This window comes from Rutidosis leptorrhynchoides, chromosome 1 (genome assembly GCF_046630445.1).
Source record: "Rutidosis leptorrhynchoides isolate AG116_Rl617_1_P2 chromosome 1, CSIRO_AGI_Rlap_v1, whole genome shotgun sequence".
NCBI classification, from domain to species: Eukaryota; Viridiplantae; Streptophyta; class Magnoliopsida; order Asterales; family Asteraceae; genus Rutidosis; species Rutidosis leptorrhynchoides.
The window spans coordinates 627961675-627985173 of NC_092333.1; the positions used below are offsets into that span (position 1 = coordinate 627961675).

Sequence of the window (23499 nt, forward strand, 5' to 3'; positions counted from 1 at the left end):
TTTATAGTTGAAAATACAGGTTACAAGTCAATTTTGTAAGAGGTAGTCATTTCAGTCGAAAGAACGATGTCTTGATGACCATTTTGAAAAACATACTCCCACTTTGAGTTTAACCATGATTTTTGGATATAGTTTCATGTTCATAAGAAAAATCATTTTCTCAGAAGAACAACTTTTAAATCAAAGTTTATCATAGTTTTTAATTATCTAACCCAAAACAGCCACCAGTTTCACTACGACGGCGTATATCCGGTTTTACGGTGTTTTTCGTGTTTCCAGGTTTTAAATCATTAAGTTAGCATATCACATAGATATAGAACATGTGTTTAGTTGATTTTAAAAGTCAAGTTAGAAGGATTGACTTTGTTTGTGAACAAGTTTAGAATTAACTAAACTATGTTCTAGTGATTACAAGTTTAAATCTTCGAATATGATAGTTATATATATATGAATCGAATGATGTTATGAACATCATTACTACCTCAAGTTTAGTAGGTAAACCTACTGGAAATGATCAAAAATAAACTTGAGCTTCAAAGGATCTTCGATGGCTTGGAAGTTCTTGAAATAGAATCATGACACGAAAACAAGTTCAAGTAAGATTTTCTACTCGAATTAAGATAGTTATAGTTATAGAAATTGAATCAAAGTTTGAATATGAGTATTACCTTGAATTAGAATGATAACCTACTGTAAATAACAAAGGTTTATTGATCTTAGATGATTACTTGGAATGGATTAGAAAGCTTGGAAGTAGACTTGCAAACTTGAAAGTATTCTTGATTTTATGAAACTAGAACTTATAGAATTTGTGAAGAACACTTAGAACTTGAAGATAGAACTTGAGAGAGATCAATTAGATGAAGAAAATTGAAGAATGAAGGTGTTTGTATGTGTTTTAGGTCGTGATATATGGATTAGATATAAATGATGTGTAAGTTTGTTTTCTTGTAAATAAGTCATGAATGATTAACAATATTTTTCTAATCTTGCTAAATAATTCATACTAGATTACAAAGAATGGTTCCCACATGTTTGATGACTCGTTAAGGGCTGCTAAGAGCTGATCATTGAAGTGTATATACCAATAGTATGTACATCTAAGAGCTGTGTATTGTACGAGTAAGAATACGGGTGCATACGAGTAGAATTGTTGATGAAAATGAATGAGAATGTAAATGTAAGCATTTTTGTTAAGTAGAAGTACTTTGATATGTGTCATGAAGTCTTTCAAAAATGTACTAATACATCTTAATATACATGTATATACATTTTAACTGAGTCGTTAAGTCATCGTTAGTCGTTACATGTAAGTGTTGTTTTGAAACCTTTAAGTTAACGATCTCATTTAATGTTGTTAACCCAATGTTTATTAAATCTAATGAGATGTTAAATTATTACATTATCATGATATTATGATGTATGAATATATCTTAATGTGATATATATACATTAAAATGTCGTTACAACGATAATCGTAACATATATGTCTCGTTTCGAAATTCTTAAGTTAGTAGTCTTGTTTTACATATGTAGTTCATTGTTAACATACTTAATGATATATATAATTATCATTTTATCATGTTAAATATAGTGTAACAACGTCTTAATATGATACATATGTATTTAGTAAGACGTTGTTATAACGATAATCGTTATATATACCGTTTCGAGTTTCTTAATTCAACAGTTTCATTCTCATGTATATATCTCATTGTTAATATACTTAGTGAGATACTTACTTATCATAATTTCTTGTTAACTATATATATATATATATATATATATATATATATATATATATATATATATATATATATATATATATATATATATATATATATATATATATATCCATATTTATATCATCGTGTAGTTTTTTTTAAGTTTTAACGTTCGTGAATCGCCGGTCAACCTGGGTGGTCAATTGTCTACATGAAACTCATTTCAAATAATTAAGTCTTAACAAGTTTGATTGCTTAACATGTTGAAAACATTTATTCATGTAAATATTAATCTCATATAATATATAATCATGAAAAAATTCGGGTCACTACAACGAGTACTGTAGCAACTTCTTTATGAATCTGAATTGTTATTGTTGTTAGATTGATGATGATGAAGATCAAAGTAGATGATGATATGAAGATGAAGGATCGATGATGATTGATGATGACGATATATGAATATGTGTTTTTGGATGTGAAAGAATCGGGGTTTATATCATAGAAGAAGAAAAAAATAATGACAAAAATACCCCAACATGATATGTACGTGATAAGAGGTAACAGCTGGATTTGACAGAAAGCAGACGGGAAGACGAGAGATGTAGAATTGTGATACATTAGGGATGAGGGATGCAAAAAAAAAAAAAAGAGACGAGGAGTCAAAATTGATGTCAAGTTCAGAAACGAAGAATGAAATTTTGCAATAAAAACACAGTTTTTGCGTACCAAAAGATGCCAATTAAGCGATGACGTGGATGCCCAAAATATTTGATTTTGCCGCGCACACGCTCTAAACACTCTAACCTAACCACTAGGTTCGGGTTTTGTCATTTATTGCATTCAACTCCGAACCTAATTTGTTCATTTCCGAACCTAATTGATTAAGTTGAACCAAACAAATGAACTCAACAAATGAACAACTGCCAACCCTTCTTCCTTCGCCTCTCAGTTTTGAGTTCTCCGGAGCTGCCGGTCACTTATTCGTCGCCGTCGGTAATTACTTCGTTTATAATCTTTACGTCAATTGTTATAAACCACTATTTTTTCTTCAAAAATTGTTTGATTCTAGCAGTTTTTAGTATTAACTGCTACCGTTTCACATATTTCTCACTCCGGCGAGGGGTTTGTTAACAAGATTCTTTATTTATTAATTTATTATCATTATTTATGTAAAAAATTAATAATTATTTTATGATGCCAAATGTGCGGCTCAGATGTGCTTTGTTTAATTCATCGACAGTCAATTTTCTAATAAATTGACAGGTTCGTTTGATTTTAATTAATTAATCGTTTCTGTACTCCATTCTGTTTCAACTTTAATTTCAATTTATTTATTTATGTAAGAGTATACTTTAATTAATTCATGGGTGGATATACATATTAACATGCAAGTTAATTTTCAATTTAATATTTTTTTTTCTTTTTCTAATTTCTCTATTTCTTTGACTGCAGTTTGAATATAGCAAAGTAGTAGTCACAAGTTGTAGTTTTTGTTCACATGATACAGCAACGATATGTGGAAGGGTTTCTTTGTGTGCAAGTTTGAATCTTGATGTTGCAGCAGCCTTGATTAAGACAATAAGTTGTTTTGGATTCTTGGGTCTGTAGTTTAGATTGAAAGATGTCAACTTTGAGCTCAACAAGGGAGATTGATCCATTATTGAGGGATCTAAGTGAGAAAAAGCAAAACTTTAGAAGAAATGTCGTTTCACTTGCTGCAGAACTTAAGGATGTTCGAAATCGTCTTTCGTTTCAAGAAGAATCATTTGCTAAAGAATCTTTAACTAGACAGGCATGTGTTTGTTCTTGATTTATTCAAGAAATCATCAAGTCAACTATAAAGTTGTGATCTTTATTGGTCAAATGAATGATTATAGATCTGATTTGGGTTTTATGTTTGCAGGAAGCAGAAGCTAGAGCTAAGAATATGGAATTAGAGATTTCTAGATTACAGAAATGTTTAGATGAAAGAAATCAACAGCTTAAAGCATCATCATCTGATGCTGAAAAGGTTTGACTTTTTTCTTAATTTATCTATTTTGATTATATCTCTGATTTTAGATATGTTGATTGATCTTAATTTGCTTGATTTGATTTGATTTGATTTTGTTTTGTTTTATGGTTCAAACTTGTTTATGGTATCAAATTAATTCTTTCCGGCTGCTTTTTGTCTGTTTATTATTGGATTTTTGGTGGATTTAGAATAAGAATAGGTATAATCTTTTTGTGTTCTATTGTTTTATATATATCATTTGATGTTTGAAATTGTTCAAAAAGTTTGTCTTTTGCATAACTTGAATAACCTGGAGACACACAACTCAAATAGGTAAAGATTCAATACTCATATCAATGTGTTAGGTGCCTTTCTTGTATGTGCACCATATCTTCATGTAAATTACCCTTTTTGTCCTTATGTTACACTTATGATTCTTTGTGGGGTTTTGGAGATAGGATCAATAATGTATGAAATCTAGATCTGGCTTTTTTTGAAAATAAATGATGTTTGATCAATAAGAATAGTAGATTTCAATTATTTAAGGTACATTGGTGTTCTCCATATCTATTTTTAACTTTTAATAATCTGTTTATGTAAGAGTTGACCAATTTCTTTAATTCATAATGAGCTTATAAACTGAAAATATTTGTTTCTAAAAATATACTTGAACTAAAAATTTGACCAATTTCTTTAATTCATAATGAGCTTATAAACTGAAAATATTTGTTTCTAAAAATATACTTGAACTAAAAATTTGAAGGTTATGGATATCCATTGATAGCATTAAACCAAAATATACTAGAATTTTATTATTTAAATTCAGTCCATGCTAGTGCCTTCTAGCTAATTGCTAATGTAGGTCAATCCTTGGCCAGTTGGCCATATAATAAGATAAATAAATGTACATGGACCTACAAATATTGCATTAACTTTATATTGACATTTATTTATTAGGTGTTGGTTTCACATTCTTCAATTTTTTTTTTTTTATCTAATCCATGCATTTTTCATGACACTCCTAACTATACGGTCCTTTTATATTACATATATGGTCCTTTTAGTTTGACTTGTTGTTTACCACTTACTAGATTTTATTTAACATATTTTAAACTATTGAGCTGTTTACTTTTCTTCTGAATTTGTCTCTGTTTTCATTTGCCTTTTAATGGGGAAGGGTGTCTGATTCTTTGTCTCCCAGAAACAAACCAATTTTCAGATTAAGTGACAAAAAAACAACAATTTTACTTCCTGAATTAAGAGCTGTTAGATCATTATTTGGAAAGTAAACATGCCCTTATTAAAGGATGAGAAACATTACTAATCTTAGTCACAATCATAGTTGGGTCACGGGGTGTTTGGGTTTGCGTTTTGAAAATTGATTATGCGTTTAAGATAATTTTAATCATAATAATCAGTTGTACAAAACGTGTTTTAAATAATTTTGGATTAATAATTAAGCCAGTTATCCCCGATCAGCGTTGCCTGTTATCAACGTAGGCTTACAAGATCTAAGTGTTATCCCTTTAACATGCGTTATGATTGTGATTTATGAGGCTCTTATAACCTTTTAGTAGTAAAATGTTAATGGTTTTTTTTATTAAATAAAATGTGATGTCGGTTTTGTGAATATAATGCGTTACAGTACCTACGGGACCTGGATTATCTTAATTCAGAGCTTTCATCTACAAAAGCAACAGCAGAAGCGAGTGCAGCCTCGGCTCAATCTGCACAGATTCAATGCACAGTCCTTTTAAAGGAATTGGATCAGAAAAATAAGTCACTGAAAGAGCATGAAGCTCGTGTTAATAAACTTGGAGGGCAACTCCATCTTTTGCAGAAAGATCTTCAATTAAGAGAATCTTCACAAAAAGAACTAAAAGATGAAGTCATGCGTGTTGAGCATGAATTTATGCAAGCTTTAGCCAAGAGTGGCACGAATAATAATTGTGATTTGCGGAAGATTCTTGACGAGGTTTCACCTAAAAATCTCGAGAAAATGAATAAGCTTTTGTCTGCAAAAGATGAAGAAATAGCTAAGTTGAGAGATGAAATTCGTGTTATGTCTGCACATTGGAAGCTTAAAACGAAGGATCTCGAGTCCCAAGTATGTTTATCTTTGGGTCTAATTTGTTTCCGTTTAGTAAAACATTTATTTATTTAAATGTTGACTCTGTGATGGTTATTGATGTGTGCTAATAAATGTACACCTTTGCATGTGACAGTTGGAGAAACATCGTAGAGCTGATCAGGAGCTGAAGAAAAGGGTTTTAAAACTGGAGTTTTGTCTTCATGAAGCTCGGGCTCAAACCCGAAAGCTTCAAAGGGTAAGTGTTCTGTTATTCTATATTTTCTTGGTAACAGATTACATTTATGGGCAAGAATTAGATGCAAAATGGGTGGGTAGTCAACAGACCAATAAGTGCTCATGTCAAAATGAATAATTATTTAGTATGGGTTGAAATGTTCCTGTTGACCCAAACCAAGTCTTGTTTAAATATTACAAATTTTTAAGAGAGAATTATTTGTCAAATTTTTAGTATGTTTTTCTTGACCCAAAGTTTTAATAAATTTATTCCATTTGATCATTGTGACTCGTTTGATTTTCACCTTAATGTGCCCAATTGTCAAATAATTATGAATGAAAGTATACGTGTTTATATAGATTGGAGAAAGGCGAGACAAAGATCTTAAAGAAGTAAAAGAAGAACTTGAAGCAGCAAAGAATGGTGATGGTGCAAATAGTGACAATCAAAATTTTTGGGAGAGTTCAGGGTTCAAAATTGCTGTGTCGATGTCAATGTTGATTCTGGTTTTATTCTCCAAGCGTTAAAAGTAGACCCTTTTTGAATTTGAATTCGAGTTCGAATTTAATGGAGTAGGTGTTAGATAGAGAGACAATATGTAGTGTTTACATGTGGGTTACTTTTGTTTATAAAAAACCCCAGCCTTTGAGTCAGTTTTCAAAAATCAAATTTCAATGTACAATCGTCAATGTATGTGCCTATTTTTTTGCTTCAAAATGTTTTTTGTAGTTTAATGTACTACAGTATTATGCATCAGGTGGTATTTTATCTAGCAATGCTTACTTTCAGATATTAACAAATGACTGGATAATATTGTTGGTTGCTTTATATGTTTACACAATGTTGATATGGATACAACCAATTTGTTGCATCTATTCAAATGTTGAGTTTCAATGTTCAAGTGTCAAATTTCCATCTAAGAGATTTAAAGTAAAGAAATCTAGGGTTCAAAAGGTTCAAATTGTTGAGTTAATAAGTTGTTAATCTATCAAAAGTTATGAAACTATGATGCCCCATTTGATAGTAACTTATATATACATTATTAATACATATAGCCACCATGTATAAGTGTATAACATATATGTCGTCTGTTAGACGATATCTGCACATAAAGTGACGCAGCTCACTCCATAAAATCTGCAAGAAAGTCTTAAATAGGCATAAGCAATACCAGGTGTGGCTGTGTTTATGTTCCAAAAATACATAAGGAAATATTAGTGTATTAGCACATATAATTTTACTAAATACATACTACTAATAATAATTAATACGTAGTAACTCTTTTCTATTATACAACCCAAATAACAAATCACGGTACCCTTTTCTGCTCTAACCATATCTAATACCATTACTCTTATACTATATATATATATAGATATAGAATATAGATATAGATCCCATCCCACTACTGATCTCACAGCTGCAACTCTGCTACAGTCAAAAAAGTCAAACCTTTTCATTCAACATGAAGATGGATGTTACAATTACAAGAAACCCGATAATGGGACGCAGATTGTTGGATACAGATGCTGTGTTCACCAAAGGAGGACTTGCACCTAAAGCTCCAAAATTTGTTGGATCAGGGCTTCCTAAGCTAAACCCTGGTGGTGGAGATTGTGTCCTGTAATATTCGATTAAAAAGAGATGATAAGTTAAGCCTTCAATGAATAAATTGATTTAAGTACATTTATGCACTAAATGAAGAGAACTTCCTTATTACTCAAATTTCGTGGGAGTGGGATTGGGTATTGTTGTTGTTGTTGTTGTTGTTCCTTATTACTCAAATATACCCCATTAAAGTTTCAAACTTTGTATTGTTTCATTATGACTACTTAATGACATAAGCCTCAAATAAGGGTCACATAAGCACCAAATCATAAAAATATTTTTTTTCATTAAACAAGCTGAATGGAAATTCCTTAAGGTGGCAATCAGACCTGCCATGTTGTATGGATCAGAATGTTGGCCAATGACGAAGGCCCAAGAGAGAAGGATGGAGGTGGCAGAAATGAGGATGCTTAGGTGGACGTGTGGTAAAACCATGCTAGATATGATACCAAATGGTGTGTTTAGGGAAAAACTTGGAGTCAGTAGCATCATCGACAAGCTAAGAGAAGAACGACTTCGTTGGTTTGGGCATGTGATGAGACGACCACGTATTGCCCCGGTTAGGAGAGTTGAGGCACTCACGGTAGATGGTGTAAGGAGAAGGGGTAGACCTACTCGTAGGTGGATGGATAGACTAAGACTCGACATGAGGGAGCTTTCGTTGACCGAGGACATGACTTCTGATAGGGATGCGTGGAGGGCTAGAATAAGAATAGTTGAGTAGGGCTATTTTTATTATTGTTATTGTTATTGTTATTGTTATTGTTATTACTGTTATTACTGTTATTACTGCTATTACTGCTATTACTGTTATTATTCTTACTATTACAATTATTAGTATTGTTATTGTTATTATTATTATTTTTGTATCACTATTATTAATTATTAGTGTATTAGTATTTGTATTACAAATATTTATTACTATTAATATTTATATGAACTATTATTATTACTATTATTTGTATTACTATTACTATCGTTTTTATTAGTTTTATGTATTGTTACCAATAGTATTAAATGAGTATGTTTTTGGTATCTTTGGTTTTTGGATGTATGCATGCTTGCATGGTGGTTTGTACGTATGCACGTAGGTTCTTGTATGTTTGTATGTATGTATGCATGCAGGTAGGTTTTGTAATGAAGGTGTGATGCAGTTACACACGTTTTTATATGGGAGTTTGTTTTTTATGTATGTATATTTGTAGGTAGGTATGTATGTATGCTTGTTTTTTACTTGTCTGCAGGTGTGGTATATTCACTCATGTATGTATGTTTTGCTAATAGGTTTATGTAGGACTGGGTGTTTATGCTATGTATGTATGGTTGTATGTGTGGCCTTATGCATGTATGTATGTACGTAGGTATGTTTCATACTTGTACGTAGGTATGTCTCATGTATTTACGTAGGTATGTCTGGTGTGTATGTAGGTTTAGGTATGTGTGTATGTATGTACGTATGTATGCATGTATGTATGATCAAGTGATTCGCATCGCTCGGTGCATCTTGGGACCATTTTGGCTGAGGACGACTTCCCTTGCCCTAGAGCTTGGTTGGTTCCTTTTAGTTGGGTAGTTTCGGGGGTGTCTACCGTAAAGGTGCATGAGTGGTTTTTGGTTTGCTAAGGGTGGTTGGCTCTTTGCTTGCGCAACAACTTCCACCCGGCATGCCCTCAAGTTGCTGTCCACAAGGTCTTTTGGCTCTTTTATCGAGGCAACGACAAGCGTCGTTTTAGTGGCGTCTTGACTGCAGCTCAGAGCCTAAATTGATTCTTAGGCATGCTTTAAACCCCATGAAAATCTGATTCTACCATCTTCATAGCGCCTCCCCTATATTTTATTATTATTACTATTATTATTATTATTATTATTTTTATTATTGTTTTTTATTTATCTTTGTATGTTTTAATTTATTTTTTAATTTCTATTTTCTAGCTAAAAAAGTCTTTTTTTAGCCGGAGGTCCTCACGGAAGCAATCTCTCTACCCTGGAGTAGAGAGGGGGATGAATTTCCTTTACCGTGGGTGGAGAATTCTCTCGACTCGTGGTAACAGAAACGACTTCTCTTCTAGTTTAGGGTAGAGGAAGGATTGTCTACACCTTACCTCCCCCATACCTCGCAGACGCGGGATTGGGTATTGTTGTTGTTGTTGTTGTTGTTGTAAGCTGAATGGAAATGACAATTAACAAGCTTGAATGTTTGATGGGTACTGAGTAATAAAAAAGTCAAGTTGATCATATCAGTACTTTACTAAGCGCATAATCTACCAAAATGTCTAAAGTTACAACACACTAACCCTGGAAAAGTTGACCCTGGAGATGCTGACGTGGCAGGTGCAGGAAATGCTGCTGGATTAGTAGGTGTTTGCGTATTCGGTGTTGTTGATGGCGTTGTAGTAGGTGAAGTAATTGTTGGTGATGAAGATGATGATGCCGATGATGGGTAGACGCATGAACCCGTGCCTGTATTTGAATCAGATAAAACAGGTTAATTCAGTTTCAGAATGCACATCCAAATACAAATAACCCCCTAATCAATATAACTACCAAATTTCTTACTTGGATTTGTAGTAGTTACTGCAGCCACACCACCAAAATCGCAACTTGTTGGTGACGGGTTCTTTTGGTAATAACTGTTGAAAGCAAATGAAGCATGGTTCTGAAGTGTGGCTGGTTCATAACAACTTTGACCTTGTTGAATCGTAACACAATCAGCTCCACCGGTCCCACACGCGTAATCAAGAGCCGACTGCAACGCCATCTGTGACGCACCGTTCTTTGCTACGCACCAGCGACCCGCTTGACCATTTCCGTTTCCTCCAGATGGTGCGGTCACTGGGTTCATCGTTGGCTGGGTCCCAGGATTAGTACTCGGTGTTGTAACTGGGTTAGTAGTTGGTGTTGTAACTGGATTAGTAACTGGTACAGGTGAATTCACAGGGTTTGTGACAGGTATAGGTGGATTTTGAGGGTTTGTGACAGGCACAGGTGGATTTACCGGATTGGTGACAGGTGGCGTGCCACCTGGGTTGGTGCCTGGCACGGTTACGATCCCTGGTGAATTAGTTACTGGGGCGGTTACTGGATTGGTTATTGGAGCTGTGGGTAAGGCTGTGGTTGGGGGATCAATTGAGTCGAATTGGGTCAGTTTGTGGCGAAAATATTCTATCAGTGCCCTGTGAATAGAAGGAAATAACTGTTGTTGTTCCTTATAATTAACTTCTCTTGTCTCAAAATAGTGCGAGTCAACGGTATGAGGAATATCGGAACTTCTAGCTGTCAAAACCAGTAGCACAATTGTTAAAACAAATAAGTTTCAGATGTGATTTCGGTTTGAAGTAAGAATTAACACGTATATTGAAAATAAGATATAGGATAGAGGATCATAAATCATGTCTTTATTAAGATGATACGTAGTATAAAACATGACATAAAGGTGATTAGAGAACCTATGACTCCAAACAAATCGATTTGTATCAAATCATTTATTCGTGTTCATATTAGATAATACAAATATGAGATCGAACCACATATAGAGTTGAGTTTTAGTTTATACGGATCTGATCAAATATGTGTTAATATGTATTTAAACCTCACTAGAAGTCTGATGTTCAAAACTCACTCAAAGCATATGTTGAGATTGTCAGAAATGGTCACGGGGATAACCCGGTTACAATGCGTACATTAGAGTATAATTATTCTCCCCTCCCAGGTAGCCTGAATAACGAAAAACCTCATCGGTTTACCAATTTGTGTTGATATGTATTTACATATATAAATATATAATCAAGGTTTAAGGTATATCTTTTGTTATACAAAAACACACTTCTGAAACTTTTTTTTTTTTTTTTTCTTCCTATTTCTTGAAGTGAGCACAACTCTTATGAACATTTTTGAGCTATTTGAGATCAAATCTTCTTCAAATTGAACTCGATCCTGCAGCAAAAACTCGTGAAACAATCGAATACAATGCGACCTTAGCTTAATAGGATCCAGTTTAGCTCGAGTTTTTATCCCTAGAAAAGGGCTTTATTTTTTTACAAAAGTTTAAAGATCCTTGCATCTCTTATCAACATAGTACTAATGTTTATGGCCCATGTTTAAGTCAAAAGTTGTAAGGTTTTCTCTCTTCGGATTACCCGGCTATGCGAGTGATCCGACCCCATGGCCACCTCCAAAAAATGATTCCCTGATAATGCCAACACTCACTAGTCATGTTTTAAACTATAATCCTAAAAAGGCTAAAGCCTTAATCCCAGATCTCATTTCCTAATAATGAAAGTAAAAACAGAAAAACTAAAACAATCCATCCATAAATCACTAGCTAGAGTTATGTAAAGCTAATATTGAGTAACATAAGGACATAAAAGTATACTACAATCAACATTCCAAGGAGCAAAAAGAGCACAAATGCATGTGTAGATCAGGATTCAATTAAAGAAAAACAAACCTGAAATGCATAGAAAGATAACCAAGAACAAGAAGTAGAACAAGAATATGGAAAAAGAATTAGTAGAAGGTGATTTAGCCATGATTTAGTGGATGTAGATTAGTAGATAGATAGATGGTTGATGAGATGTGAATGGACTTGAAAAATGGGATTGAATGTAGTTTTAAAAAGAGAGAGTGATATGATACAGTCCTAATTAAAAGAAAAATGGTCATTGGCATTGGAGAGAGAGAGTGTGTGTGTGTGTGGGAAAAAGTAAGGATGATGATAAAGTAGAGTTTGCAGACACAGAAAAAAGGGAAAGAAAGCAAAAGAAGAATATATGTCCTGCTGGTTTTTAATGGTATGAAATGTGTATGCATGAATACATCATGTTCATGTACATGTGTATAGTTTATCTTAGGATAAGGAACTAGTAAAGTCATTACTTTGGCATGAAGACTCAAAAGCATGGGTACATCCTCATAACACTAGTATTTCTATGAACTATACCTATAGAAAATTTTCATTCAAACATTTTAAAATCTTGACACTTTTTGTTGTTGATCACCTTTAAAACTTTTTTAAGGCTACCATTACGTATTACATATTTATCTTATAAATTAATCTTTAGGAAAAAATTATAATTTGTTATAATAATAATAATAATATAGATATGGATAGTCAATTTTGGTGTATACATATAGTCAATTTTGGTACACAAAGTATGTATTTTTATATTGAGATTTTAGGCTATAAATACTCATGAATGCAAGCATTAAACTTGCACCATTTCTCACACTTACAAAGTGTTTCTTTCTTTCTCTCCATTATCATCTTTGTTCTTACACTTCATTATTAGTATTCTAAATCAAGAATCAAATCACTAAAGGTAGTTATAAGCCTACTGAATTATAACATCAAGAATCAAACCACTAAAGGTAGTTATAAGCCTACTGAATTATAACACGTTATCAGCACGATAATCTTAATACTAAATATGGTTGGCTCTACCACCAAAATGATATATGGTCGGTTATACCACCAAAATGATATATGGTCGGTTATACCACCAAAATGATATATGGTCGGTTATACCACCTGAATAATATATGGTCGACACTGTCGTCTAATTATCATTTATGTTACTAACATTTATATTTCAATTATCTAACATTTATATAGCCGACACTGTCGCCTAATTATCATTTATGTTACTAACATTTATATTTCTATTATCTAACATTTATATGGCCGACACTGTCGCCTAATTATCATTTATGTTTACTAATATTTATATTTATGTTATATAACATTTATTAATGATTGCTTACATATGGTCGACACTGTCACCTACTTATCATTTATGTTATATTAAATTTATGTTTAATTTTTATATACTTATGAATATAAAGTGACTATAATTTATCATGTTGTTTGTTTTAATAGAAAATGTCGAATCTGGAAAAGCTTAAATTTACTCCTTTAGAATCAACTGGAAACAACTACATGCCATGGGTTATAAAAGTAAAAATGCATCTTAAATCAATGGGTATTCTTGAAGCCATAAATGAAAACAACACTTGTTCTGAAAAAGAACAAGCAACGGCATGTTGCTTTATTCATCAACATATTGATGAATGCTTACAAAATAATTATGTGACTGTAGAAGATCCCCATGTTTTATGGGAAGGTCTCAAAAGTAGATTCAATAATCAAAGAGAAATTTTACTTCCAGCTGCTATGGAACAATGGAGAACATTAAGGTTCCAAGACTTTAAGAAAGTAAATGAATATAGCTCAGCTCTGTATAATACATGTTCACAACTTAAATTCTGTGGACATGAAATAAGTGATGCAGACATGATGGAGAAAACTTTCTCCACAATGAATGCTGCAAACATCACAGTGCAAAGAAATTTGAGAATGCTAAAGTTCAAAACATATCCTGAACTTAATTCATATCTCTTAGTTGCAGAGCAAAATGATGAGCTATTAATGAAAAATCAGCAATCCCGTCCTACTTGTACACTTGCAATCCCTGAAGCAAATACTGCAAATAATTATAAACAGGGACAAGGACGCGGGCAAGGTCGTGGTTATAATAACCATCACCATCATCATGCCAAAAGCCATAACTATGGTAGAAACCATCCTTATGGTAATGGTAATGGGCGAGGACGTGGTCGTGGTCGTTGCCGTGGTGGTCAAAGAAATAATAATCCACGAAAATATAAATATCAACCACAAAACAAGCCCACTAAACAAGATGTTGAAGAAAATTCTTCTAAAAATTCTGAAGAATCTTGCTACAGATGTGGTAGAATGGGCCACTGGGCTAATACTTGCCGAACATCTAAACATCTTGTTAAGATGTATCAGGATTCGCTGAAAGATAAAGAAAAGGAAGTAAACTTTGTGGATAACGTCGATCCAACAGTCACTGAGAAACCATCTGATTTATATGAAGATTTCTTGAATGTTTAAGTTGTGTGTCTTTCGAAAAATAAACGATTTAATATCGTCTGTCTTTGTCATTATGTTTGCTAAATGTTTCAGTACTATCTATTTGCGTTTAAAATATTGTGTAATATTAATGTACTCACTATTTATTTCTTATATATGAAGTTCAATATGAATTTTGCTGGAATACAACATCAATCAAGTGGTGGAGATCTCTGTATAACAGACAGTGGAACTACACACACTATACTTAAATCCGAGAAATATTTTATTGATCTAAAACCAACGGAAGGAACTATACATACAATATCAGGACCTGCTAACTTGATAAAAGGGATAGGAAAGGCAAATTTCATACTACCAAATGGTACAAAATTTTTAATAAATGATGCCTTATTTTCTCCCAAGTCAAGCAGAAATTTATTGAGTTTCTCCGACATATACCTTAACGGGTATGATTATCAGTCAGTGACAACAGAAAATGAGAAATATTTAAGTATCACTGACAAGAGTCATGTGGTTGAAAAACTGCCAAGACTTAGTTCTGGATTACATTATACACATATAAATGTACCAGAAATACATATGGTAGTTAACAAAAAATATATTGATCCTGGTGTATTCAGTTTATGGCATAACAGATTAGGCCATCCAGGATCAACAATGATGAAAAGGATTATTGAATGTACTCATGGACATCCACTAAAGGATAGAAAAATCCATCATGATACAATGGTTCTATGTACATCTTGCTCTCTTGGAAAATTGATAACTAGACCCTCACCATTTAAGGTTGAGAAAGAATCACCAATGTTTCTTGAAAGAATTCAAGGTGATATATGTGGACCAATTCATCCACCATGTGGACCATTTAGATATTTCATGGTTCTAATAGACGCATCTAGCAGATGGTCTCATGTTTGTCTGTTATCAAGCCGTAATGTGGCATTTGCAAAATTTCTTGCCCAAATTATTAAATTGAGAGCTCATTTTCCTGATTACACCATTAAAAGGGTGAGACTTGATAATGCTGGTGAATTTACATCTCAAGCATTTAATGACTATTGCATGTCTATAGGAATTGTTGTTGAACATTCTGTTGCTCATGTGCATACAAAAAATGGTTTAGCCGAGTCATTGATTAAACGTTTACAGTTAATCGCTAGACCATTGATAATGAGAACAAAACTCCCTGTATCTATATGGGGTCATGCAATTTTACATGCTGCTGCATTGATTCGCATCAGACCAAGTGCAAGTCATAAATATTCCCCCCTACAACTTGCTTTTGGTCAAGAGCCAAATATTTCCCATCTTAGAACATTTGGTTGTGCAGTGTATGTTCCAATTGCGACACCACAACGTACAAAAATGGGTCCTCAAAGGAGGTTGGGAATATATGTTGGATATGAAACATCTTCAATATTAAGGTATATTGAACCTATGACAGGTGACGTTTTTACAGCACGTTTTGCTGATTGTCATTTTAATGAAACATTGTTCCCTAGATTAGGGGGAGAAATGAAAAATAAAGAAAATGATGTTTCATGGTGTGAACCTCAATTAAAGTATCTTGATCCTCGCACAAAAGAATGCGAGACAGAAGTTCAAAAGATAATGCATATACAAGAACTTGCAAATCAATTGCCTGATGCATTTACAGATACAAAAACGGTGACAAAATCATATATACCAGCAGTAAATACTCCAGCTCGAATTGAAATTCCAAAAGCTGGCAATAACGTCACTCATGAATCTTTGCCACGTCAGAAACGTGGAAGACCAATCGGTTCAAAGGATAAAAATCCTCGAAAAAGAAAATCAGCTGATAATGAAGTAAAAGAAAGTGTTCAAGAAGAACCACAAATCAGTACTCCTACTGTAGAGGAGATTGATGATGTCAATACAGAAATTGCAATCAATTATGCATATTCAAAAATATTATGGAACCGAAATGAAATGAAAAATCTTGATGAGAAATTTTCATTTAATGTTGCATATGACATCATGAATAATGATGATGATCCAGAACCAACATCTATGGTTGAATGTCAAAATAGACATGATTGGGCTCAATGGAAAGAAGCAATACGAGCTGAATTAGAATCACTCAATAAAAGAAAAGTTTTCGGATCCATCATTCTCACTCCTAAAGATGTGAAACCTGTAGGATACAGATGGATTTTTGTCCGAAAAAGAAATGAGAAAAATGAAGTTACAAGGTATAAAGCTAGACTTGTAGCTCAAGGTTTTTCTCAAAGACCGGGAATTGATTATGAAGAAACTTATTCTCCTGTTATGGATGCAATTACTTTTAGGTACTTAATCAGTCTGGCAGTTTCTAAAAATTTAGAAATGCATCTCATGGATGTTGTGACTGCTTATCTATATGGATCACTTGATAGTGATATATATATGAAGATACCTGAAGGATTTAAGGTACCAGAAGCATCAAATGCAAAACCCAAAGAAATGTATTCGATTAAATTACAAAGATCTTTATATGGGTTAAAACAATCGGGACGTATGTGGTATAACCGATTAAGTGATTACTTGATAAGCAAAGGGTATACAAATAATCTTACTTGCCCTTGTGTTTTCATTAAGAAAACAACATCCGGATATGTGATCATAGCTGTTTATGTTGATGATCTTAACATCATAGGTACAAATAAAGAGATCCATGAAGCCATTCAACTTCTAAAGAAAGAATTTGAAATGAAAGATCTCGGAAAAACCAAGTATTGCCTTGGTTTACAAATTGAGCATATGCCTAATGGTTTACTTGTACATCAAACAACATATACTGAAAAGATTTTGAAACGTTTCAATATGGACAAGGCAAAACCATTAAGTACTCCTATGGTTGTTAGATCACTCAATGTTGAAGCTGATCCATTTCGTCCATGTGAAGATCAAGAAGACATTCTTGGACCAGAAGTACCATATCTTAGTGCAATTGGAGCTCTTATGTATCTTACAAATTGTACAAGACCTGACATTTCTTTTGCAGTTAATTTGTTGGCAAGGTTCAGCTCTGCTCCTACCAAAAGACACTGGAATGGGATCAAACACATATTTCGATACCTTCGAGGAACTACTGATTTAGGATTATTTTATTCTAACGAATCAAAACAAGATTTGGTTGGTTATGCAGATGCAGGTTATTTATCTGATCCACATAAAGCTAAATCTCAAACTGGATATGTATTCCTAAATGGAGGTACTGCAATATCATGGCGTTCTCAAAAACAAACACTTGTTGCTACATCGTCAAATCATGCCGAAGTGATTGCATTACATGAAGCTACTCGAGAATGTTTTTGGTTGAGATCAATGACACAACTCATTACTGATTCTTGTGGACTAGAACGCGATAAAAGTCCAACAACTATCTATGAAGATAATGCAGCTTGCATAGCACAGATGAAAGAAGGGTATATCAAAAGTGACCGAACAAAACACATACCACCTAGATTCTTCTCATACACTCAAAATCTCATTAAGGACAACCAGATTGAAATGAGATATGTGCAATCTAGCAAAAACTCTGCTGATCTTTTCACGAAAGCACTTCCAACTGCTATTTTCAGAACACACGTTCATAACATTGGCATGAGACATGTTCAAAAGATGTAACAGCTGAAGCGATGTCTACTTGAGGGGGAGTCAACTCCATGCTGCACTCTTTTTCCCTTAGCTAAAGTTTTTTCCCACTGGGTTTTCTTTAGCAAGGTTTTTAACGAGGCAGTAATTTATAGTTGATCTTCAACAAAATAAAATTGCTATCCAAGGGGGAGTGTTATAATAATAATAATAATATAGATATGGATAGTCAATTTTGGTGTATACATATAGTCAATTTTGGTACACAAAGTATGTATTTTTATATTGAGATTTTAGGCTATAAATACTCATGAATGCAAGCATTAAACTTGCACCATTTCTCACACTTACAAAGTGTTTCTTTCTTTCTCTCCATTATCATCTTTGTTCTTACACTTCATTATTAGTATTCTAAATCAAGAATCAAATCACTAAAGGTAGTTATAAGCCTACTGAATTATAACATCAAGAATCAAACCACTAAAGGTAGTTATAAGCCTACTGAATTATAACATAATTATCTTCTCATTACCACTTCTTTTCCACCTTTCCATGTATAGAGAGTGGTGATTGAGTCACCGACACTGTTCTAGATGTAGGATTGATTTTAGGTCCACCCAATTAGTGAGTGATAGTGGAAGGTTCTCTAAGTTTATATACACACATTATATTTTTTCAGTTTTCTCTATGAGATACACAAATCGATTAGCTAGACTAGATGATGGTGGGAAACATTGATTGAAAGATTACTTGGAACATTGTAAAGGTGTGAGAACTTTGCTAACAATTTCTGAAATTGGAACTCCCTTAAAAAGGGTGTCCACTCGCACAACTCTCTGCCGACAAGCACATTTTCTCATTAAGTTATTATTTATTTTGGCCTAATTATGTCAAGGATTAAATCTGATGTGATAAACAGATATCAAATCAAAAGACACCTAAAATGATTTATCCATCATTTTGCCTTTACAATAAAGATGTCTAAAACTGATAAGATTTGGATAATTTATTTAAAAATTTATTAATAAAGTACAATAAAAAAACTATAATTCTTTTACATGATCAAAGGGTCATTGATATAGCGATATCGAAGTAAACCCTGCAAGACTGCAATTAATTCAGTTCCCGATTGAATAGTTAAAGTGGAAGTAATCTCTAATACTTTAGAATGGATTTGTAGAGTGTTGAACACGCGTCCATCAAAGAGTTAAAAAGATAGCTTGGTTTGGGTGTTAGTTTGTTGAAAACAAACTCAAGTTGTTGTCGAGTCTTATGGTGCTCCGCACCTACTGACGAAAGCGCCGCACCATATAAGTAAAAATGTGAAAATTTACATCAGAAAGTTTTCATGTGTATTGGTTAGCCGCACCAAATAACAGGTGAGCCGCATCATTAGGCATGGTCTGATGAAAAGTTGCAATGTATACCCAAACGAGTTGCAATGGTTGACAATAGTTGCCTTGTTTACATGGATATTTTGGGACATGTTTAAGTGGTTTATTAGGGTATGAATGCACCCTTTCAGACATGTCTATAGCCAAGAGATGTGTCATTTAATTATGACCCATTTTGAAGGGTTGCAACCACTGTTGTAAAAAACCCGTTTAATCCCCGATTAATCCCCGATTACTCATTTTTAAGAGCAGTCCGTTCCGTTTTTCTAAAATCCGTTTAATTAGTCGGTCAACGTAGATTGATGGTTCAAAATCGAATTTGGTAATCAAAATCGGTCAAAGTCAAAATTGGTCAATATTTTAACATGAATATAAACTAATACTTTAGAGTTTTTGAATAAAACTAACAATTTTAGACAATTATGTTAACATTTATGTTTATGTTTATGGTTTTCTTCTATATTTACACTTAAATTCTTAAAACTTATCATTTATTTGTATAAAGTACAATCCGATTAATTCCCGAATCGCCGATTAATCCTTTCAAAGTCCCGACCGATTAATCCCCGAATAGCGAATTTTTCAACCTTGGTTGCAACACTTCATTGCACCTTTTGACCCATTATAAATATATGTCTTCATTTATTGAAGAAAGGTTCCATAATTTTGATGATTCTAGCCACACTTTCAACATTAAACTTCCAGATTATACTTTATAGAATAGCAATGAATAAATATTCTTTTGGTTAAGAAAGATTGTTCATAATAGTCTTACCTTAATAGTGATTTCGTGTAATCCGTGACCAAATGAGTAGAAATACTCTATTAAGAAAGTGTTCACACGATTCTAGTATCAATTCGGTTATTGATTCACAACCCCACTAATCCATATTTTCCTACACTTGCTACATAGAAATGCCTACATAGTACGTCGTCCTTTCCTGAAATTAATCTTTCATGCTGGAGCAAAAACTAGCATGAAAGTCGGGATTTATCCATCATTTTGCCTTTACAATAAAATTGTCTAAATGACAAGATTTGCATAATTTATCTAAAAATACACTTAATGGAGTATAATTCTTTCACATGATCAAAGGGTCATTGATATAACGGTATTGAGGTAAACTCGACAACTAACATGTTGGGGGTTCTAGTTTAAAGAAAAATTCATGTGTGTGAATTTACCTTTGAAAAAACGAACTCTTTTACTTGATAGATCAATGATGTACACAATTCTTTGAATCCAAAATTAATTATTCCGAAACTGACTGTTTTAGAAAGACAACATGCATATCCAACACGAATTTATTTACGAATATGCTCACGACAGGGTTTGAACCTCCAAACTCTTTGATTGAAAGACTTATCGAATATCGTTTGACTATAAAACTGATTAAGATACTCTTAAGTAACTTATGTGTTAAATAACATTCAAATCCAGTTTATATCCTCATCACAAAACATATACTGTAACTTTATAACATGATAAATCATTCAAATAATTTACATGAGTGAATGTTGAAACATGTTTATTTAACATGAACTCGCAGATAATGAATTATGTACATCCATTAGTTATATTAAATTGCAAACAAGCAAGCAATGGTACATTAACTTTACTAGCATATACATATCACTTTGAGGGTCTCTATTCATGCATATCATACAAGTTGCTTTTAGTAATATTTCTTTCGATGATAAAACATAAAAAGCCATTCCATTGCGTTGAAAATTCATTCCTCAAACATATCTCAAAATGATGTAGTTAATAAAATAATGATTATAAGATAAGTAATCAAAATTTGTTTAAACACCAACTGTCTAACTCAAAGTCTCAAACTATTGAAAATATAATAACATTATCATTTTTCCTTACATGAACAAAAAGAAAAAGAAAAAGCAAAGATAAGATGACGAGTTAAATGGCAATTTACAACCTAAAAGAAAGTTTAAATTACATGGGCAACATACTAAAGTTGCCAATTTGTGATCATGGTGACTCACATGCACATGCATACACACAATACTATCCTTTTCAAATTACTTTCTTGACTTTCTATTGAAAGTTTTTAAAACAACAAAAAGGTCAAAAATGACTTGAACCTTTCATAATCATCTGGCTAATATTCTTCTTGCTAGAGATCACTTCAATCACTAACAATATGGTCACTAGAGAATGGATCAATCATTAATTCTCTAAACGCTTTCTTTAGAGGTCCCTTTCATATTGGTGATTTTAGCATGATCCAACGTCATTTTAGTTGATTCGATTGCTAAGTTGAAAGTGATCGAACCATTGAAACGCTACACGGATTTGGGGAGTGTGGAGTACACGTTCGTAAAGCGTAAAATGGTTTGAGGTTATATTAGTGAGCTTGGAAATAATATTTGGAACATAAGGAATGCGAAACGAGACTTGATAAGGTCATACGCGCGAAAAACCATAAATTGGAAATTTGAGCTGTTGGGCAGCATTAGGCCGCGGCGCGGCCTCGCCACCCGCGGCGCGGCTTAAGGCACGTTTTCAATGTCGAGATTTTTGGCCCGTTTTCAAGTGTGGTTCTTTGTTAGCCCGCGGCGCGGCTCTCAGGCCCGCGGCGCGGCTTAACACTGGTTCGCTGAAAAGGTGTTTTTTCAACCCAAAAGGCACATTTGAACCTCAAACGTTATGAGGTTGTTCCAGGACATTTATGAACGGTTTTTTCATGTATTTGAACTTGTTTAAGCACAAATACATGGGTGTGACATTCCAAGCATTATGTGGGTTCATATGAAAATGTGTGACTCTTCAAAGACACCTTTTGATCCATTATAAATATATGGATTCATTTCCATATGAAGGGTTAGACACTTTACACAATGTTCCAGATTTTGAACATGTCTAACACACTTTTAACACAAAACTTTCAGATTTATACAATCTACAATTGCAAGGAACAATTATCTTTTGGTCAAGACGATTGTTCATACTAGTCTTATCCTAATAGTGATTTCGTGTAACCCGTGGCCAAGTAGGTCGAAATACTCTATTAAGAAAGTATTCACATGATTCTAGTATCAATCCGGTTGTTGATTCTTTACCCACTAATCCATATTTTTTCAACATTTCATCTTTAGACGTTTGATCCTATGAGATATTGACAGTTGGAGATATCAGATCATGACAACAAGAAAATCAGAAACGAAGGCGAAATTTGAAAAGAAACTATTTTTCTAACTATAAAACAGAACAAGATACTTTTCGATTTAAAATGATCAAGTAAGATGATAATTATGATAAGACTTGATTGTAAATTAAGCTTTGGTTTGTATATTCATATTAATAATTTGGAAAATGATCCATTATATAACTGTTTTCTTATTAGTATGGTTTCAGATTTGTACATATTCTAATTGATCAAGCATAAAATGGTCTAAGGGATTCGGTTCATGCAAGATCAACAAATAAGGGGGATTTAAGGGTTCCTTGAGTTTAACTCTCCGGTCCGGAGCACCGTGAATAACCCTCATACGAGATGATTGTGATGACCCGTCCTAATCCATCTGGACGAAGTCTTCAACATATGGTCCCATTGTGAGGTACTGAACTCTATATGCCATGAACGACTCCATGTAATATCTTTAAAATGAGCAAATGCACAGCGAAAGATTTCTTTCGGACCTGAGAATAAACATGTTTTAAAAGTGTCAACCAAAAGGTTGGTGAGTTCATAGGTTTATTGTAAACAATAAAATTCAGTGATTTTGATAGACCACAAGATTCAAATATTGCATGGTACAAATGGGCCCGAATCCTATACCCACCTGTAATGTACATGCGAATTCTTTTAAATACAGTACACATATCTCGTGTACGGAATCATTTTCCAAAATGCTTAATAACCGTACACATATCTCGTGTACAAAATATCATACACATAACCTGTGTATAAAAATCATTCTCTCGATATATAACATTCAATTTGCTTTCTTTGCT

At 33.3% G+C, this 23499-nt stretch overlaps 2 protein-coding genes across 3 annotated transcripts; one reads left to right on the forward strand and one right to left on the reverse strand.

The window, feature by feature from the left end:
- Positions 1–2655: 2655 nt before the first annotated feature.
- LOC139885613 (nuclear envelope-associated protein 2-like) lies at positions 2656–6608 on the forward strand. 2 transcript variants are annotated; one of them, XM_071869364.1, is made up of 6 exons: positions 2656–2720; positions 3180–3523; positions 3635–3738; positions 5366–5827; positions 5946–6047; positions 6386–6608. In XM_071869364.1, the coding sequence occupies exons 2-6, from the start codon at positions 3349–3351 to the stop codon at positions 6551–6553; spliced, it is 1011 nt and encodes a 336-aa protein (XP_071725465.1). In that variant the 5' UTR covers positions 2656–2720; positions 3180–3348; the 3' UTR covers positions 6554–6608. The 2 variants fall into 2 exon arrangements, with proteins under 2 accessions (XP_071725465.1, XP_071725466.1); XM_071869365.1 differs by lacking the exon at positions 2656–2720 and adding an exon at positions 3026–3066.
- Positions 6609–7472: 864 nt separating this feature from the next.
- Positions 7473–12284, reverse strand: LOC139848758 (uncharacterized). Its single transcript, XM_071838461.1, has 4 exons — positions 12082–12284; positions 10191–10907; positions 9929–10094; positions 7473–7647 (listed from the first exon to the last, which is right to left on the reverse strand). The coding sequence occupies exons 1-4, from the start codon at positions 12161–12163 to the stop codon at positions 7473–7475; spliced, it is 1140 nt and encodes a 379-aa protein (XP_071694562.1). The 5' UTR covers positions 12164–12284.
- Between the last annotated feature and the right edge of the window lie 11215 nt (positions 12285–23499).